Below are 17,788 nucleotides of genomic sequence, written 5' to 3' on the forward strand. Positions count from 1 at the left end.
ACAGCACAAAGGCTGAGCTGAGGGCTCGAGCTGCGAGGCTTGAAGCACAAAGAAGCCGAGCGGCGCGCCTCACATCTGCTTCTGTTTGATGAGCCGACCTCCTCCATTACTAGTTCTCATCGACCTGCGGGGGGGCTGGAGCTGCAGCCGGCTTTTATGAATGGGATGCTCGGTAAGCTTTTGTCTTTGGACCTCCACATCAAACCTCATTTATTAAAAGTAACCTGTTTTAGAGCTGTATGTGTGTGTGCTAATGCCTCAGCTGAGAGTAACATGCACATAGCTGCTGACGGTCACCTAATATTGTCCTGCCATGACCCACCCTGATTTTATTGTCTTATGATCAAGCTCATATTGCTCAAATAATATGTTTAACCATACTGAGTTAAAAGCCGCTGGTCAAAAATGACTTTTTCTTGTTGTTTCTGTTCAATGATTTTAAAGCAGCTGTTGTAGACATCACAAATATTTGCATATATAGTTTTATTCCGTTGAATTGGCTTCTTATTTCTTACTGTGGGGCTAATTATAATTATAGTTAAGCTTGCGTTCAGTCAGAGTAAAATCAGAAACGTGTTTCATTAGACTGGTTTCCTGTGCAGCTTTCGCAGTGATTATATTTAGAGAGACGCGTGTAAACTTTAGGTAGTTGGAGCTAAATTTGACATGTCTACTACTTTAGTTTGTACATTATCAGAGGAGGAAGAAAATCTCACATTTTAGACCTATTTGTTGTGCATATGTTCTGTTTTTTTTTTTTCAAGTTATAGCTGGTGATTGTATACAAACTCGAGCAGTGACATTATAAAAAGATTAGGGCTCGGGTATGTTCGTCATCAGTAACGCTCCTGTTCGACGAGAGTTTGGCTTCAGTTCGTGTTTGTGGGACAAATGAGGGTTTGCTTTTGCAGGTCTAAATGTGACATTTGACCCATCGTTGCCACAACACGCCGGGGGCCTGGTCCCATTGTCCTGCTCACCTGAAAAGTGTGATGGATTTAGTCAAACGAGCAAGCAGCATCCCTGAGATTAGTCTGTGTACTTTCTTCTTAAAGGTGCCTCTGGAATGCCTTTCAATGGAGGGGAGATGTTTGAACCAGCTGTTTTTCTATATATTACGAAGCATCCAGTTGTAAATCGAAGTACCAGAAGATAAAAATAATTCCTGTGGTGTTGGACATTGTGCCAACCACTCATTCTGGGCTCCTGTCCCAAGAAATTCAAGCTGACCATAATTGTGTTTAGAGAAGTGAGCAAATTAGTGCTGTTTACCATTTTAATTTGGACATAATCAGCATTTTATGAAGCTGCTGGGGCCAAAATGGAGTGAAACCAGACTACTTTTGGCTATTTGGTGCATGCACCTAAATTTGAACATGTTTGCAGTTTCTGCGCTTATTTGAGGCAATGTGTGTGTCCAGTCCAGCCCCTTCACATTCCAGGAAATACCAATGTAAACTGTTGTTTTACTTGCAATCTCTGTTAGAAAGATAACTCTGATTTATTGTAGAGACTAGTCCTTTTTAGGATAAAGTTTTTTTTTTTTAGTTTCAGTCAGTGTGATCCGTAAAATCATCCATTCATTAATGTATTGAGTACAAATTTATAGTTTGACTTTAAATGCAACTTTTTTATTTAATTGTGCCCTCATCGTCCGAACGTCTCTTTCTAAGAGTGCGTCATGTGTCTTCTCTTTGAATACTGTTTGTTCCTGTGTCTGATGTTTGGCTACATTGTTTTCTGGCCTGATCCAGAATGCTGCTGCGTGACCCCGTCTGCTCTGGTTTGTTAGTTAGAGGAAATGTTTATTCTCTAATGCCATCCTGTTTCCTCGCTGCAAGATGAAGGTATTCTTATTAGCGAACCAAGAGACAATAACTAGTACATTACCCATTTTAGTCCTGCATCAATTTTCGCACAAAAAAGCATCCGCAGTTTTTATTTTAGTAATTTCATTGTAGATTCTGAGCATACTAATAATGCACTTGTGTTTTTTCTCATGAGCAACACAGAGCTTCAGTCATGTGATTGTCCCAGTGGACAGCAATGAGAGGAAAATGGATTGTATGTTCATCGCACCTATAACATGTGACATAATGTCCCTTTTCAAATAATTTGTATTATGCTTTTAATGGTTGATTTATTACCTCACAGACCCAAACGATCAACAAACCGTTTAGCAAGATGTACCGCGTCCGGAGATGACTTGGACAGTGAATTAAGTTCTACGTCAGAAATTCTGTACCGGCTGCTACGGTTACCTTCAGGTCAAAGTTCACGGCCAAACTGCATCATGCTCGGATCACATGGATCAGTTAAGAGTGTCAATGAACCTTTACATGAAAGATTATTTTGACTCCCAGCTGCCATATCTGGGAGTTGGTTTGACATTGAGAGATTTGACTTGGTTGGATTTAGGTAAATGTAGTTTGTTTTTTTTACATCTTTAATCCGTTGTTTTGGAACAATGTTAAAAATACACATCGCTAAATTCAATTCAATGCTTCCTCTTGATGCCACTTGAACTTATTTGCAGTTTTATGTTGTGGGATGGTGACACATCCTTGGCCCTGCGAGCTGCTTTCAGGGTGACACTACTTTTGAGTAACCACAACCTCAGAAAATGACACAACAACAACAAGAACACAAGCAGCAATGGTTCGATTTGTCAGACTCCAACACGAGCAGATCATGATGCTGTAAAAAGTTCTAGTAGCTTGTTGGAACTAAAAGCATAGGGTAAAAAATGTTTAGCTGCCCTGTATTCCAGAATCACCCATAGATTACCTTTTTTATATTTGTCATTTTAATCCATTAAATATATAATTTATTTTGTAGGCTAAAGACAATCCTGTTTAAATAAGGACAACTGAACCATACAAGTTGTGCCTATATCACTTTTTTTATTTTATAGGCAAACATGCAAGAAAATAAAATGCCAAACACAACTAAAGCTATTCTTTGAAGCCAACAAAGTTAAGTCAGGTCCTCTGGATAGTTTCTTTTTGTTGAAACGTTTTGTCTTTCATCCAGAAGTCTTCATCAGTTCGAGGAGCCACAACAAACTCAGTGTTGTAAATAGCACCTTCACATACCAGTTTGATAGCGCTCTGATGGTTCTGGAGTCCGCCAACTCATCTGAGGCAGTCCTGGTCAAAGTGGTTCAAAATATCCTAATCCAGGTAGAAAAATCCAACTAAATTAAGTCAAGTCATCTAAACAGTTTTATTTTTGTTGAAACGTTTTGTATTCTTTGAAGCTGCCTTTTTTTTGGCTTTTCTCAACTCACTCTGTAATTACGGCATTCTCCTACTTAAAGACAAGCGATATTCCCCCATTTCTTAGTTTGTCTGCATTATTTTAATTAAAATGTCTCCTTTTTTTTTCTTCTTCTTCTTCTTTGTGATTTTATGAGACCGCACTGCTTCAGACAACAACCCTGCAAACACCTGGGCCTCAGGTTCAATCTGTCATCAGGTTATGTGACTCCTCTATCTGCTGCGGAGAAAATCCGGATGCGTTCATCTGAGAACATAATGAAAGAAGTCTGCTCCGTGCACTGATACAGTTTTTGGACATGTTCGTGTGAGCTCCGGCTCACATCCTGGTGGCTTATTAAAACGGCGCGTTGATGGAGATATGTGCTGTTTGTTTGGTCAGCCCCGCTGTAATACTGTATGATTGAGTGAGGCCATGTTTACACTGCGAGTGGTCAGGAAGGGCAGGCTGATTTCCGGTGAGATGGGAGCGCTAGCAGCTTCATTTTCTCCCTTCACTTCCTGTGGACGTGTTTCACCAATAAAACTTGGGCATTTATGTTTGTGCAACCATTCTGGGAGTCTCATTGCTGTTGTTGGTGTCTTTATATCAGTGTTTGCCATTCTGTGTGCATCCACAGTAAGCTTAAGGAGCATGCTGTGTAGAGAAGTAAATGACCTGGTATTAGTTACTGTCCAATCTGGAGGAGTTTAAGGCATTTCTCATTACTAAAAGCGTTCAAACTGTCCGTTTCTATGCTCTCATTGATGTCTTCAGTCTGAACCTGCATTTTGCTTTTAACTTCAATGCCAAAGTGGTACCAATATTGTTTTTTCTCTGATGATGCAGATGTTGTGTGGCAATGTCTACAATTTCAGCAGACATATTGAATTCTGACCCAAGTTGATGGCAGAGCTGGATTGTACAACAGTGATTCTGTTTATAAAGACCTTGTGGGGCCATGGAAACATGATAATCATCACAGTCAAAAATGAAACCGCATGTTAAATGATGGAGAAATGCAAGCACCATATTTGCAATCAGCGGTTTGCTGTGGAGAAAGTACTCAAACAACTTGAGTAAAAGTACAATAAACAGACAAAAATGTACTCTAGTAAAAGTAGAAGTACCACATTAACATTTTTACTTAAGTAAAAGTACTTTTAAAAATGCCTAAAGTATTAAAAATAAAAGTACTTGCTGAATGTATTACCTAATTCAATGGGCCAAATAAGTTCAATCTGGTCCTCTGGACATTCAAAAAAAAAAAAAAAAGAAAGAAAGAAATAAAAATGTAGAAACGTTTCGTCTCTCATCTGAAAGACTTCCTCAGTCTGAGGTGCTGTATTCAGCTCAGTCTCTTAAATAGCACCTTCTCAGAGTGGATCAACCATTTTGATGCTGACAACCAAAACCAGCAGCTCACATGATCAAGAAGGACCATCAGCCTAACAATGGATCATTAGCACACTGATGGCTGTTTACTATTCACAGGGGGTTGAGTGATACTAGCAATCGCAGCATTGTAAGAGGGGGACAGTTGAACCCGGAGGCCTCCACCCCTGTTTAATGATGGACGATTTCTTTTCACAAAGATGGCCTCCTTTACTCCTCTCTCAAACCGTCATTCCTCTCTGTCCAGGATGTGAACATCATCCCTGAAAGAGTGACCGCTGGCCTGGAGATGAGTGTAGACCGCAGAGTCCTGGCCTGATGATGTTGATCTTCTGTGCTGGGCCTAATGCAAAGGTCTACATATCTTTAAGTGTGCCTACCATATGTATATTTTCTGTAATACATTAATAGTGTTGAGCCATTTTAATGAACAATGCTGCAGATAATGCATGTTTTTATTGTTTACCCTGTGACACCGTTCACGCTTGGACTTGTGATTCTGTGCATCAGAATTTCAGGGATGACCTGCAGAGTTAAATGCCATTAAACAAAATAAGAATGAGGAATGATTATACCTTTTTTGAAAGTTTTTGACACAGAGTAAAACCAATGTGTCATTTTAACTGGAATAAACACATTTAAGTAAAAGTTGTCTGCCTGGAAAAGGAGCATTAGACCTAACAAAGGAATAGACTCTGATCATTTCAACTCCTGTTTGTCGTCATCTCTAGTTAAAATACTGTCTAAACCTTGTAATGGGTCAATGGTGAACAATATTTTAACTTCCTGACACCATTTTTAAAACTTGGACCGGAGTGTCGAGACATTTGGAGACATCTCTTGTCTCCTGTCCTAACATCATGAACTGACACATTTTAATATCGCAACAATAATTTCTTGTTCAAGTTCAGAAGAAGTTGGTTTACATAGACTTTTGAGTCCAGTCTGTCTCTTTTGGGAGAGCAATTCTGTCCTGCTGGACTGAATAGTCTTTCAATAAGGCCATGGGTGGCACATATTTTCTGGCTGACTCTCCGTAGTGGAATCCATTTTGGGTGTGTTAGCGGTGCTGCGGGTGCGTCTAGCTCAATGATGTATATACTAGATGGAATATACGTCATTGACCCAGCTCTTCTTGAAGGCGGGTCTAACGTTACCTGCTCACTTTGCAGTGATTCAATGGACCAACTCCCCTCTCGCCATTGGTTACTTTTAAACTAACAAACAAATACAATTTTTTTTTTTTTTAAATGCATCGTGAATGTAACGCAACGCATTATAGAAATGTAATGTAGTAGTTAGTACAGATACTTAATGTAAAATGTAATGGAGTAAAAGTCTAAAGTACCCACGTTTAACTATACTTAAGTACATTTCATGTATCTGTACTTTACTTAAGTACAGTAACAAAGTACTTGTACTTGGTTACATCTCACCACTGGTTGTTTGTGCCTATAATAAGAAATCTGAGTTTGTTCACAGAGGATGGTGGAAAGAAAGACATGAAGTCTGAAGGTTGTGTTTGCTTCAAATGTAACAGAGATGGGTCTTTAGCCTTCAGGTCATAAGGTCTAACTGACTTGCTTTTGGTCAGGAAACCATTTATTGACTGTAATTTAGTCCCCCACCTTCACACACTTTGTGTCAAAGTGTGCTACCTGTTGTACTACTGCTTGATCCACTTGTGTACTAAAATACCCTACAGATGATTAGTTTAATTCTCGGTATTCAAGCATTGTTTTTCTCTTACATATTTTACACTTCACACAATTGATATGGATTTTAACCCCCACATGTGCAGTGTTTTTCTCCTTTCTTTTTTAAGGCTTCAGGTGCTTTTTGTTTTTCCAGTTGGAGCAGCCTTCCTTGCATATTCCACACTCGCTGACCCCCGGATAGATACAGATTGAGAAATCGGCAACCTGAATACCATTCAATCACGCAGAGGCAGTGTTGTTTGCAGAGAAGCTTTAAAAACCCTTTGTTCTTTGGTCATTGCAGAGCAGAGTGCACCGCTGCATGAGCTGCAACGTTAGCATGAAACACCACCTCACACCAGCTTTCCAGGTAAAAGCACAGGAGAGAAAAGATGTTGTTGTTTTTTTCCTGTTTGAAAAATTCTGTTTGCCTTTTCTTCCTACACTCAAAGATATTGTTTTAGGAAGAAATGTAGAGTTTTTTTTAATGCAACTTGCTTCTTCTTACTGTGGCATTGTGGGTTTTCTTTGTGTTTGACTCGGCTCACAGTCTAGAGACACTTTCTTTTTTCGTAAATCAGAAAGCAGATGAATGCTATTTATTTATAGATCGAACGAACACTCAAAAAAAAACAACAAAAAAAACATGACACTGTCTTGCTTTAGTTTGATCATTAGTCCAAGACCTTGCTTATGTTATGCTAACGGGCTAGAACCTTCCTTCACACACACCAAACGGGAAATAAATGATAACTGAAACACATGCATACAGAAAATTTTAGCTGACTGTTTTAATTTTTGTTAATTTTAGCAACTTGTATATCTTTTTAAACAATCTTTTCAAAACCATATTTGATTCAAGCATAACTTGAACACCTAGAACAAAGTTTGGAACTGTGTTCAACTTATTCAGCATTCCACACAGAGATTTGCATTGTTCTTTAAACCGGAGAGGATTTAAAGCTCAGTAGCTGTTTTAAACATAAACATTGTTGTAATATACTGTACAAGACTTTGCAATGGTTGCCCACAGGCAGCCTAAAATATTCAGGTGTTTTGACTGCACAAAACAGATAGGAAGTATAAATCAATTTGAAATACACAAAGTGCATAATTTATGTTGAGTTGGGCAACTGTGAAGATGCCTGTTTTCATATAGAGTGGGGAAAACGAGTATTGATACACAAACAATTTTGTGTTTTCTGGCCCTCACAGACCTGTTAGTTTTTTTTTTTTTTAAGAAGCCCTCCTATACCACATTCACTACCTGTGTTAATTGCACCCGTTTGATTTTGTTACCTGTATAAAAGATAGCTATCCACACACTCAATCAATCACACTCCAACCTCTCCATCAAGACCAAAGAGCTGTCTAAGGACACCAGGGACACGATTGCACAAACCGGATTCCAAAAAAGTTGTGACACTAAACAAATTGTGAATAAAAACTGAATGCAAAGATGTGGAGATGGCGAATGTCAATATTTTATTCGTAATATTACATAGATGACAGATCAAAAGTTTAATCTGAGTAAATGTAACATTTTAAAGGAAAAATATGTTGATTCAAAATTTCACAGTGTCAACAAATCCCAAAAAAGTTGGGACAAGTAGCAATAAGTGGCTGGAAAAAGGAAATTGAGCATATAACGAACAGCTGGAAGACCAATTAATACTAATTAGGTCAATTGACAACATAATTGGGTATAAAAAGAGCTTCTCAGAGTGTCAGCGTCTCTCAGAAGCCAAGATGATAAGAGGATCACCAATTCCACCATTGTTGCGCAGAAAGATAGTGCAGCAATACCAGAATGGTGTTACCCAGCGTAAAATAGCAAAGACTTTTAAGTTATCATCATCAACCGTGCTGAACATCATCAAAAGATTCAGAGAATCTGGAATAATTGCTGTGCGTAAGGGTCAAGGCCGTAAAACTCTACTGGATGCTCGTGATCTCCGGGCCCTTAAACGTCACTGCACCTCAAACAGGAATGCCACTGTCAAGGAAATAACAGAATGGGCTCAGGAATACTTCCAGAAAGCATTGTCAGTGAACACAATCCACCGTGCCATCCGCCGTTGCCAGCTGAAACTCTACAGTGCAAAGAGGAAGCCATTTCTAATCAAGCTCCACAAGCTCAGACATTTGCACTGGGCCAGGGGTCATTTAAAATGGAGTGTGGCAAAATGGAAGACTGTTCTGTGGTCAGATGAGTCACAATTTGAAGTTCTTTATGGAACACTGGGACGCCATGTCATCTGGACCAGAGAGGACAAGGATAGCCCAAGTTGTTATCAACGCTCCGTTCAGAAGCCTGCATCACTGATGGTATGGGGTTGCATGAGCGCTTGTGGCATGGGCAGCTTGCATGTCTGGAAATGCACCATTAATGCAGAGAACTATGTTCAGGTTCTAGAACAACATGTGCTCCCATCTAGACGTCATCTCTTTCAGGGAAGACCCTGCATCTTTCAACACGATAATGCCAGACCACATTCTGCAGCAATCACAACACCATGGCTACGTAGGAGAAGGATCCAGGTACTGAAATGGCCAGCCTGCAGTCCAGATCTTTCACCTATAGAGAACATTTGGTGCATCATAAAGAGGAAGGTGCGACAAAGAAGGCCCAAGATGATTGAACAGTTAGAGGCCTGTATTAGACATGATCGGGAGAGCATTCCTATTTCTAAACTTGAGAAACTGGTCTCCTCTGTTCCCAGATGTCTGTTGAGTGTTGTAAGAAGAAGGGGGGGGGTGCCACACAGTGGTAAAAATGGACTTGTCCCAACTTTTTTGGGATTTGTTGATGCCATGAAATTTGGAAACAGATTTTTCCCTTAAAATGATACATTCTCTCAGTTTAAACTTTTGTTCTGTGATTTGTGTTCTATTCTGAATAAAATATTAGATGTTGGCACCTCCACATCATTGCATTCAGTTTTTATTCACAATTTGTTTAGTGTCCCAACTTTTTTTGGAATCCGGTTTGTAGACTTGCACAAGGCTTTGATGGGCACACAAGCACTGCTGGAGCAATTGTTAGAAAATGGAATAAACACAAGATGACTACCAGTCTTCCTCAGTCTGTGGCTCCATGCAAGATCTCACCTTGTGGTGTAAAGATGATTCTGAGAAAGGTCAGGAATCATCTCAGAACTACACGTGAGGAACTGGTCAATGACCTGAAGAGAGCTGGGATGAAAGAGGACCATTAGTACCATTTGCTTTTCTGCAAAGACTACAGGACAACTGCACCATATTGATGGGAGAATGGATAGGGTCGTGTATTGCAAAATTTTGGCCAACAACCTCCTTCCCTCAGTAAGGGCACTGAAGATGGGTTGTGGCTGGGTCTTCAAGCATGACAATGACCTGAAACTCACAGCCAGGGCAACTAAGGAGTGGCTCCATTAGAAGCATTTCAAGGTCCTGAAGTGGCCTAACCAGTCTCCAGACATGAACCCAATAGAAAATCGTTGGAAGGAGATGAAACTCCATGTTGTCCAGCAACAGCCTTGAAACCTGAAAGCTCTGGAGAAGATCTGCTTGGAGGAGTGGTCCAAAACTCCTGCTGCAGTGTGTGCAAACTTGATGAAGAACAACAGGAAATGTCTGACCTGTGTAACTGCAAAACAAAGGTCTCTATACGAATTATTAATTTCTGTTTTTCTATTGTATCAAATACTTATTTCATGCAATAAACTGCAAATTAATTATTTCAAAATCATACAAGGTGATTTTCTAATTATTTTTTTTTTTCTTGGATTCTTTCAACTGAAGTGTACCTACAATAAAAATTACAGACCTCTCCATTGTTTGTACGTGGGAAAACTTGCAAAATCGGCTGTGTTTTGTTTTTCTTGACAATAACATTCTGTATCGTTGAGGCCTTATTGAGGATTTCTGATTTTTTTAAATCTGACTGGTTATTTTTTTTTTTTACTTTTGACCATCTGTAGCTGCCTTCATCTCATCTTGATACTGTCACATCTGGATGTATGAACACAACTAAAATAAGCTCTGCTTTCTTACAGTAATAGAGTTGCACAACTAACATGAGAAAATGTGCATCAACTTTCTGTGTGATCACAGGAACACGTCAGTTTTCCTCTGATGGAGAATTTAAGAAACCACTAAGTTGGCTTTTATGGGGACAAAAAGTAGAGTTTTAATTGTAAGTTGTCAGGAGAGCAGTGTGTTTTTCTCTCTGCTTTATTTATCTCGAGGCATCATCTGCTTGATGTCTGTTGTTCCTGTTTAGTGTGATTGAGAGATAATGTGATTTCCACTGTTTGTCCTGTGGCTGCTCCTTCCTAAATGAAACATCCAGGCCTGCTAACTGGGTTGCAGGGCAGATACCATCCACTAGCCATGTGTCTGCCTAATTACCAGAATATGTGTATAATGGTCTGTGCTAGCTTATTACTACTACTACTACTACTGTGTAGCCTCTGATGGTATTTTACATTACTTTTTTCTTCCTTTTAATGGGGTACTTTGCAAACAAAATGATAATCAGTAGCTTTGAAGCAGGTCAGTTGTTTCTGCATCCAGCCTCAGACCTCGTAAAGTCTTTAGCCCTCAGGTCATATGGTTGTCTGTCCAGGTCACTGACTTTAAATGACAAACATTACTTCGGCAGCTCTTCTCCCCCAGACAGTAGAATATACACAGGACAATTTAAGTACACAAAAGGCTCGTCAATACTTCTTTCTGGAAATGAACCGTTAGTCATGTTTGAAAGTTTGTGTGCTGGGAGTGATCTCTTGTGGAGAAGTATTGAATGGCCCAGTTTTAGAGTATTGACAGGAAGTGAAAAGTTATGAACGTCTTAAACGCAAATTATCCACGCAGTCGATATTTTCCTTGTGAGCTTGTTCTGCAGGTTTTGTCATGCATTTAAAACTCCCGTCCTTCTGATGAGGTTTCTTTGTTTATTTATTTCTTTTTTTTGTGTGTGTGCCAGCTGAGCTATAAAAACCTAATGGATGAATGTTAATTATAGGAATGATTTTTTTTTTACTCATAGCTTAAACTTGCAGTCATTATTTTTTCCACTTCATGTGGTTTAGACTCGGTCTGTAGTGTTAACAAATCACTGCAGCTTCTCTGAGGTTACTTTTGAGGTGAAATGTGAATCACAAGATCATTCTGTTGAAGCAAAATCATCTATTTCACTTAACATAGAAACTATTCTTCTTTTGAGAAAGGGGGCTATTTTTCCTCCACCAAATTGTCTGTTAATGAATAACGTGGAGGCTAGAAAACCCCAAAGTCGAGTGATAAAACTAGACCCAATCTAGGCTTTTCCGTGGACAATTAAGATGAGGAATACATAAACGGAGCTACATTCCCATGGCAGAAATACAACTTGGGAAATGCATAGAAAGATTATTTTTGCAAAGGAATGATTTAAAAAAGCAGAGAAGTGACACCGGTGGCAGTTTGGGCTGATTCCAGGAGCTCTCGTGTTTATCAGTTTCCATGCATGCACGCGCTGCTGCCTTTCACTCAGCAGCTGAGAAATCCCACATCCACATCAAGGTCGTCCAGTCAGCCTTGTAATCTGCACGCATCATTCTGAGGGCTCGAGACCTGGAGTTTAGTGCAACACGTGTCGGCTTCTGAGAAGCATCACTGTCAAAATGAAAGGATGCAGATGTGCCTCAGTCAGTCTTCTGCTGTCTTCCTGTCTCCCCCCCCCCCCCCCCCCCCCCCCCCCCCCCCGATCTGTCTCTCTGCACAGGCCTATCACGAGTCTGTTTATAGAAAGTCAAACTTCCAACCCCCACACTCCCATGGCTGTAACCCAGTGGTTCCCACGGCCCTTGCTGCCTTCTCAGGCCCTTTTTTCTGTTGCCTTTTTTTATTCATGTGCATGTTCATCCTTCTTCATAGTTTACCAACACTGTCAACTCAGTTCTGTAGGTGTGGGGATCATGTTGACAGCTTGAATCTGCAGAGCGTCTGGATCTGGTTTACTGATGAAGAACAGCCTGCCAGGTGATATACAAGTCCCTGCAATGGGCACCGATGGATTTTTCAGCTTGATCCTTGCCTTGCGGGGGGGAGAGCGGTAGTGGGAGGCGAGCTTTCACCATTGCTGCTCGTTTGATCACTTGGTGGTTGTTCCCTGAATATGCCACCCAGAAGCCCAAGAGAAAGGAGACTAGGCCTTTTTTTTGTGTGTGTGGCTGGGTGTGAAATTTCTCCCACCATTATTTTCCTCTTCGTCATTATTTTTGTACAACAAAAACAGAACAGGCCGTTTCAATAATAAACATGTTTCTTTAAAATAAATGGTTGTTTGTGTGTGTTATAGGCTGCCTGAAGTCCAGGGAAAGTTCTTGTATGTCGGTCTCTCTTGCCTTTTTGTCTTTTTTATGTTTATACTGCTGGGATATTTTTGCATTTTAATTAATTTCCCCCCCACCCACCCCCTACAGCAAATCAAAAACAACAAATCTGAGTGAGTGATGACAAAAGGCTGTGCTTGTATGATGACAGGTCCTGGGGCTTTGTGCAACCTCTGACAGGAAGCGCTGTTGCTTGCAGCAGATTGTTTCTATGGGAACCAAAGCAGGTGTCTGCACGAACAGGAAGAGCAGCCAAGGCTCAGCTGGTAAAACCAGGGTGGGTGGAGACGGAGGAAAGAGGTCAATGCACTAAAAAGCCTGCCACATTAAATAGAATTCCTCCAAAATCTGCCTCTGCCAAAAACAACGCTTAACTTAACATTTTCTTTTTTAAAAAACTGCTTGCTTGGACTCCAGTCGCTAAAATTTTAGCACACGTATAAAAATACGGACAATGTTGAAACCAAGGAGGCGCTTGGGTAGAAGAGCAAGGTAAGCGTTTATTCTGGCCTACTTATTTGTTGTTGTAGGAAACTGTTTTTTACCCGGGAGTCAGACATGTTTTTTCTGGAGCAAACGCTTGATTTTCATCTTGCAGACCACCTTGGTGGTGTTCTTTAATGTGTGCTTTACATTGGGTTAGGTAGTTAATGAGACACCCTGCCCTTTACTGCACTACCTGAAGAGGAGGAAGTAAGTGTGTCTGACTCGCTGCCTGCAGTGTGGTTTCCTCTGTCTGGGCTTTTAATATTGTAGAGACACTTTCCTTATACTGTCACTCAAACCTCCAGAGGCTTAAACGCTTTTTCTTTAAGAAGATGGGTAGAAAATATTGCCTGTCTCGTCTGTTGATCACAATTACTCATATTTGTCATAATAATCTACTTGTATAGTAGGTTTTTCTAAGCTAAATCTGTCTAAAGCATATTTTAATGCATCTTAACCAAAATTAAAGAAGCTTTAGTCTGGAAGAATTCAGTTTACATTTGATTAAATCTGTTGTTTTTACTCCAACGCACCACTTAAAGCAAAAACTATATACAGTATATACATTTTGACATTTCCTATTTAGGAAAACGGTTCCAAGTGTGCAATACACATATAATGAATCAAACATGACTTTGGTTATTTAAATCTTGATTTAAATTAAATTGGTCACCCAATTTCAGGGCCAGGATTTAGACCATGACATAAAATTCAGTTCACTAACAGGTTCCAGTTCATAGAGTTTAAAATCCCAGCTGAAGGCGAAAAATGTTCACCAACGAGTTACACATTCACATAACTTTGTATTTGACTGTACAAGTGTTTAAATTGATGACAGGATCGTTTCCCACTGTGACTGGTCTTGATCCATGTAATGGGCTTTATCAAAAAATAAAAAGTTAAAAAATCGTGATCATCAGTGGAAAGTAGAGTTGCATTCAAGGCCCAAAAAATTCGACCCGGCCCCAGCCCATAGCCATCATTTCCGAACCTCACCTGACCCAACAAATTAACAGTAATTGAACACCCCCACCCCCGACATTTTTATTTAAGCTTTGACTGCTTATATAGTTATTAACAGTCAGCGGATGCACACGGCTGAGCAAAAGAGGGCAGAAGATCGTAGCTTGGGGGGTGTTTGTCCTTTCACGGCCGTCAAAGCGCATTAAATCCCTGCTTCTGCCTGCACTCTGCATCATTCAGACACGGACCCTGCTCTGACATGTCAGATATTTTTGGGTCACACCTGTTTGGTTCGTGGGCCGAGCACGTTCGCTGAGTGCAGCTGAATCTTTTTTAAATTACACCACCACCTTTTATAAAGGAAAGAACAAAGATGTGTCATTTGTTTGAATGTTTTTCTTTACATTAACTTAACTTTTTTTTACCTCTTTCAAGGCCGGTCCGCACGCGGTCAAATGGCCGCGTGCGGCTGGTGATTGTGTGGCAAGCCATGTTGCCATATAATTGGATCGTGAGCACGCTCGTCCACCGACGCGATCAAAAGCCTGACACCGGCCCGGCTCGCACATTAAGCACATTATTATGGTCCGGCCCTCATCAGGGGCGAGCCGGGCTCCGGGTTCAGGTTAGAAATGACGGCTCTAATGGAAAATGTGAAGGCCGAACATCTTGAGCCTTTCAGTTCCAATAAATTATGAATATAATTGGGTGGATTTAGACTGCTGAGCTGGTGGAAGTAATGATTACCGTGTTTTAATGTAACTAAACTTAAATTAAAACTCTGTGAACCTTTGCTCAGATAATTGATTTTTAATCTCTGGTTATAAATTTTTGTCTTTATGGGTGCGATGAGCAGTCAACATTACTGGGAGTTCTCAACTATCATTTCTTTCTGATTAAAGTCTGCGTGGTTGTTTTGCTCTCGCTTATTAACCGTTTGGAAATGGAATCCTGTGGTGTTCCTCCATACTGAGTGCATTTTATTGGGTGTCTCTTAGATGATGGGAGAGCTGCTTATCACAGAGCTGTTGGTTTGCTTCAGCTCTTCCAATTAGTGGAACACTGGAAATTCCTAGAAATGTTTTTGTGGGTTTAAAAATCAAATCTTTCGGCAGCGTAATTTGATGCATTAGAACAGTTTCACTGCAGCTGATTCAAGCTGCTTTCCACTCTCTGACTTCTGACTAACTTTGCTTTTTATATCATATTTTCAGGTTTCCAGGCTGACTGGAGTTGAGGAACATCAGCATTCTTTTTGAAGATCATACCAACCTTTTTGTGGACTTCCTGTAAGCGGAAAACTAAGACAATCAGCCAGCATGCCGATTTTAAAGCAGCTAGTAGCCTCCTCTGCCCAGACGAAGCGTCGCTCTCGAATGGACTTAACCAGGGAAATGATCAGTGCACCTTTAGGAGACTTCCGCCACACTATGCATGTAGGCCGCAGCGGTGACGCCTTTGGAGACACGTCCTTTCTGAGCACACATTCAGGAGAACCTTCCCCTGAAACCAAATCCTTTCCTCGCTCTCCTCGACCTGGCCTCTTGTCACGAACCTTTCGGAGCAGCAAGCGCTCCCAGTCGGTGACCAGAGTGGATGAACAGGGAGAAAACAGCCCGACGGTTCCTGACGGGTCCCCGATATTTGTCAAAAATGCCATGTCTCTGCCTTTTCTCAACGATGAGAACAGAGGGGACAGCATGGTGTCGAAGAGTTTGTCGTCAAGCCCGTTTAAGCAGCAGGAGGAGCTGGACGGTGGAGGTGCAGCTACAGCCATGAACTTCCATGAGCTGCAGGAGCGACGCTTTGGTGAACTGGCCGAGCTGCCAGAGAGCGCCGTTCACTACGGAGGTGGAATGAAGCACGCAGAGTCCATCATGTCCTTCAATGTAGACCTGGGACCCTCAATGCTGGGGGACATCTTGGGTGTGATGGAGAAGGAAGATGATGATCTTGGCTTCGAGGAAGGCAAGAACAGTGAAGGGCGTGCCTCACCAACCCTCAGCAACCATGAGGAAGAGGACGGTGCGGCGAGCGGGGAGGACGAGGAACACGTTCAGATGGAGGCAAACGGCGAAGCAGGAGAACCGCTCCAGCAGGCCTGCGTGCATCAAACCAGCTCTGTAGACCTGAAGGATGAGGACGGGGGTCCGTACACTCCAGAGTACACCCCTGAGATACGACCCAAACTCATGCTGCACCTGGACAGCTGCTCCATGTCCAGTTCCAGCTCCGCCGCTCTGGACGAGAAGCCAAACTGTCACAATTACACAGGAGATACAGACAGCGCCACGTTCAGCGCACCACCAGAAGAGGAGAGCAACTTCTCCTCTTTCATGGATGATGAGGATGATGAGATCCATGTATGAGAGTACATTGTAGATTTAAAAAATGGCCACTCTGAAGTGATTTGTGTGAGATTTCACAGGAAGATGATTCTGTTGTAGACCACTCTGGGGGAGGGATAGTGGAGATGACACTTTTTTTATTTAATGGAGAAGTGAATCCTCCTAGGAGATGCTCAGCTGGCTCTTTTGAACACTGACACGGGTTGGAGACACTTTTTGAATATAACATTCCAGAACTGAGCAGGAAGTGTTGGTCTGAAAAGAAACTTTGGTGTTAAAGAAAACACTTCCCACAACTAAAGCCCAGTTCAGCCTTTTTTTTTTTCCTTCTCTCCCCCTTCTGTCCGTTTTCATTTGATTCTCTCCATTTCGCCTCCTAGCTTTCTCTCTCTGGCTGTGGGACATCATGCGGCCGGAGCTGAACAGAAGACCTCTGTCACTAGCGGATCACCAGTGGGTGTCTTGTCACAATAAAAGGAGTTGTGTTTGTCACTGGAGTGTGAACTTCTTGCATCAGAAAATCTTCCAGCAGAGGCACACATCTATCAAACCCTTTCTTATTCTAACTCAACTCAGGGCCCCTGTGATGCTCTCGGAGGCTGCGTTCTCCCAATTTATCGCAAGACCACAAAGCCAAAACCGAAATTCTGATGTGTTATTAATTTACTGGCTGCCACCCAGGTTTGGACTCAGTTAAAGATGAAAGGAGGTGCATTGAGTTAGCTATAAAGAAAAAAGTGTTGTCAGAAGAAATCAGAGGTGGGAAGTCACACACACTCTTTATCTTTGATGAATTAAAGAGTTTACTTCTTGTTGATTTCCATTAACAAACACCCTGTTTAGCTTCTTATTCTTTGTTTTATGATTGAACTGTTTAACCCTTGTTAACCACTTCCTTCCCCCCTTTTTAAAAAATATATCTGAGCAACTTCAGTGCCACAACTAGACCATAAAAACTTCAGCTCAGTCAAGACGGCTGCCTTATGTGAAATGATGTCATCACTACGTATGAGTAGATTTTGTATGTTAAGTGTACTGACGGGTAAATTGTTGTTTCAGTCCTGATTTTTGTTTTTATTATCCTAGAAACAAAAGTTATATATTGTTTTCTGTTCATCTGAGCATCGATCAAAGAGGGCCATCGTTAGGTTCAAGAGCATTAAGTCCAGATCGCAGTCTTTTCTGCACGTTGCCCCGTCGTTGCAGCTCGACTCTTACCTCTTGCATCATTAAATCCTAAGACTTACTTGGCGCTGATTGATTTGGCAGCCTTAACTGAAAC

General features: G+C 41.2%; 1 protein-coding gene across 1 annotated transcript; it reads left to right on the plus strand.

Annotated features, from left to right (window-relative positions):
• Nucleotides 1-126: 126 nt before the first annotated feature.
• On the plus strand, nt 127-16,746 carry cdc42ep4a (CDC42 effector protein (Rho GTPase binding) 4a). The gene is made up of 2 exons (XM_037688408.1): nt 127-172; nt 15,373-16,746. The coding sequence occupies exon 2, from the start codon at nt 15,478-15,480 to the stop codon at nt 16,525-16,527; it is 1,050 nt and encodes a 349-aa protein (XP_037544336.1). The 5' UTR covers nt 127-172; nt 15,373-15,477; the 3' UTR covers nt 16,528-16,746.
• The last annotated feature ends 1,042 nt before the right edge of the window (nt 16,747-17,788 follow it).

The sequence above is a fragment of the Nematolebias whitei genome, chromosome 15 (genome assembly GCF_014905685.2).
Source record: "Nematolebias whitei isolate Nwh7 chromosome 15, NemWhi1, whole genome shotgun sequence".
Lineage (NCBI taxonomy): Eukaryota > Metazoa > Chordata > Actinopteri > Cyprinodontiformes > Rivulidae > Nematolebias > Nematolebias whitei.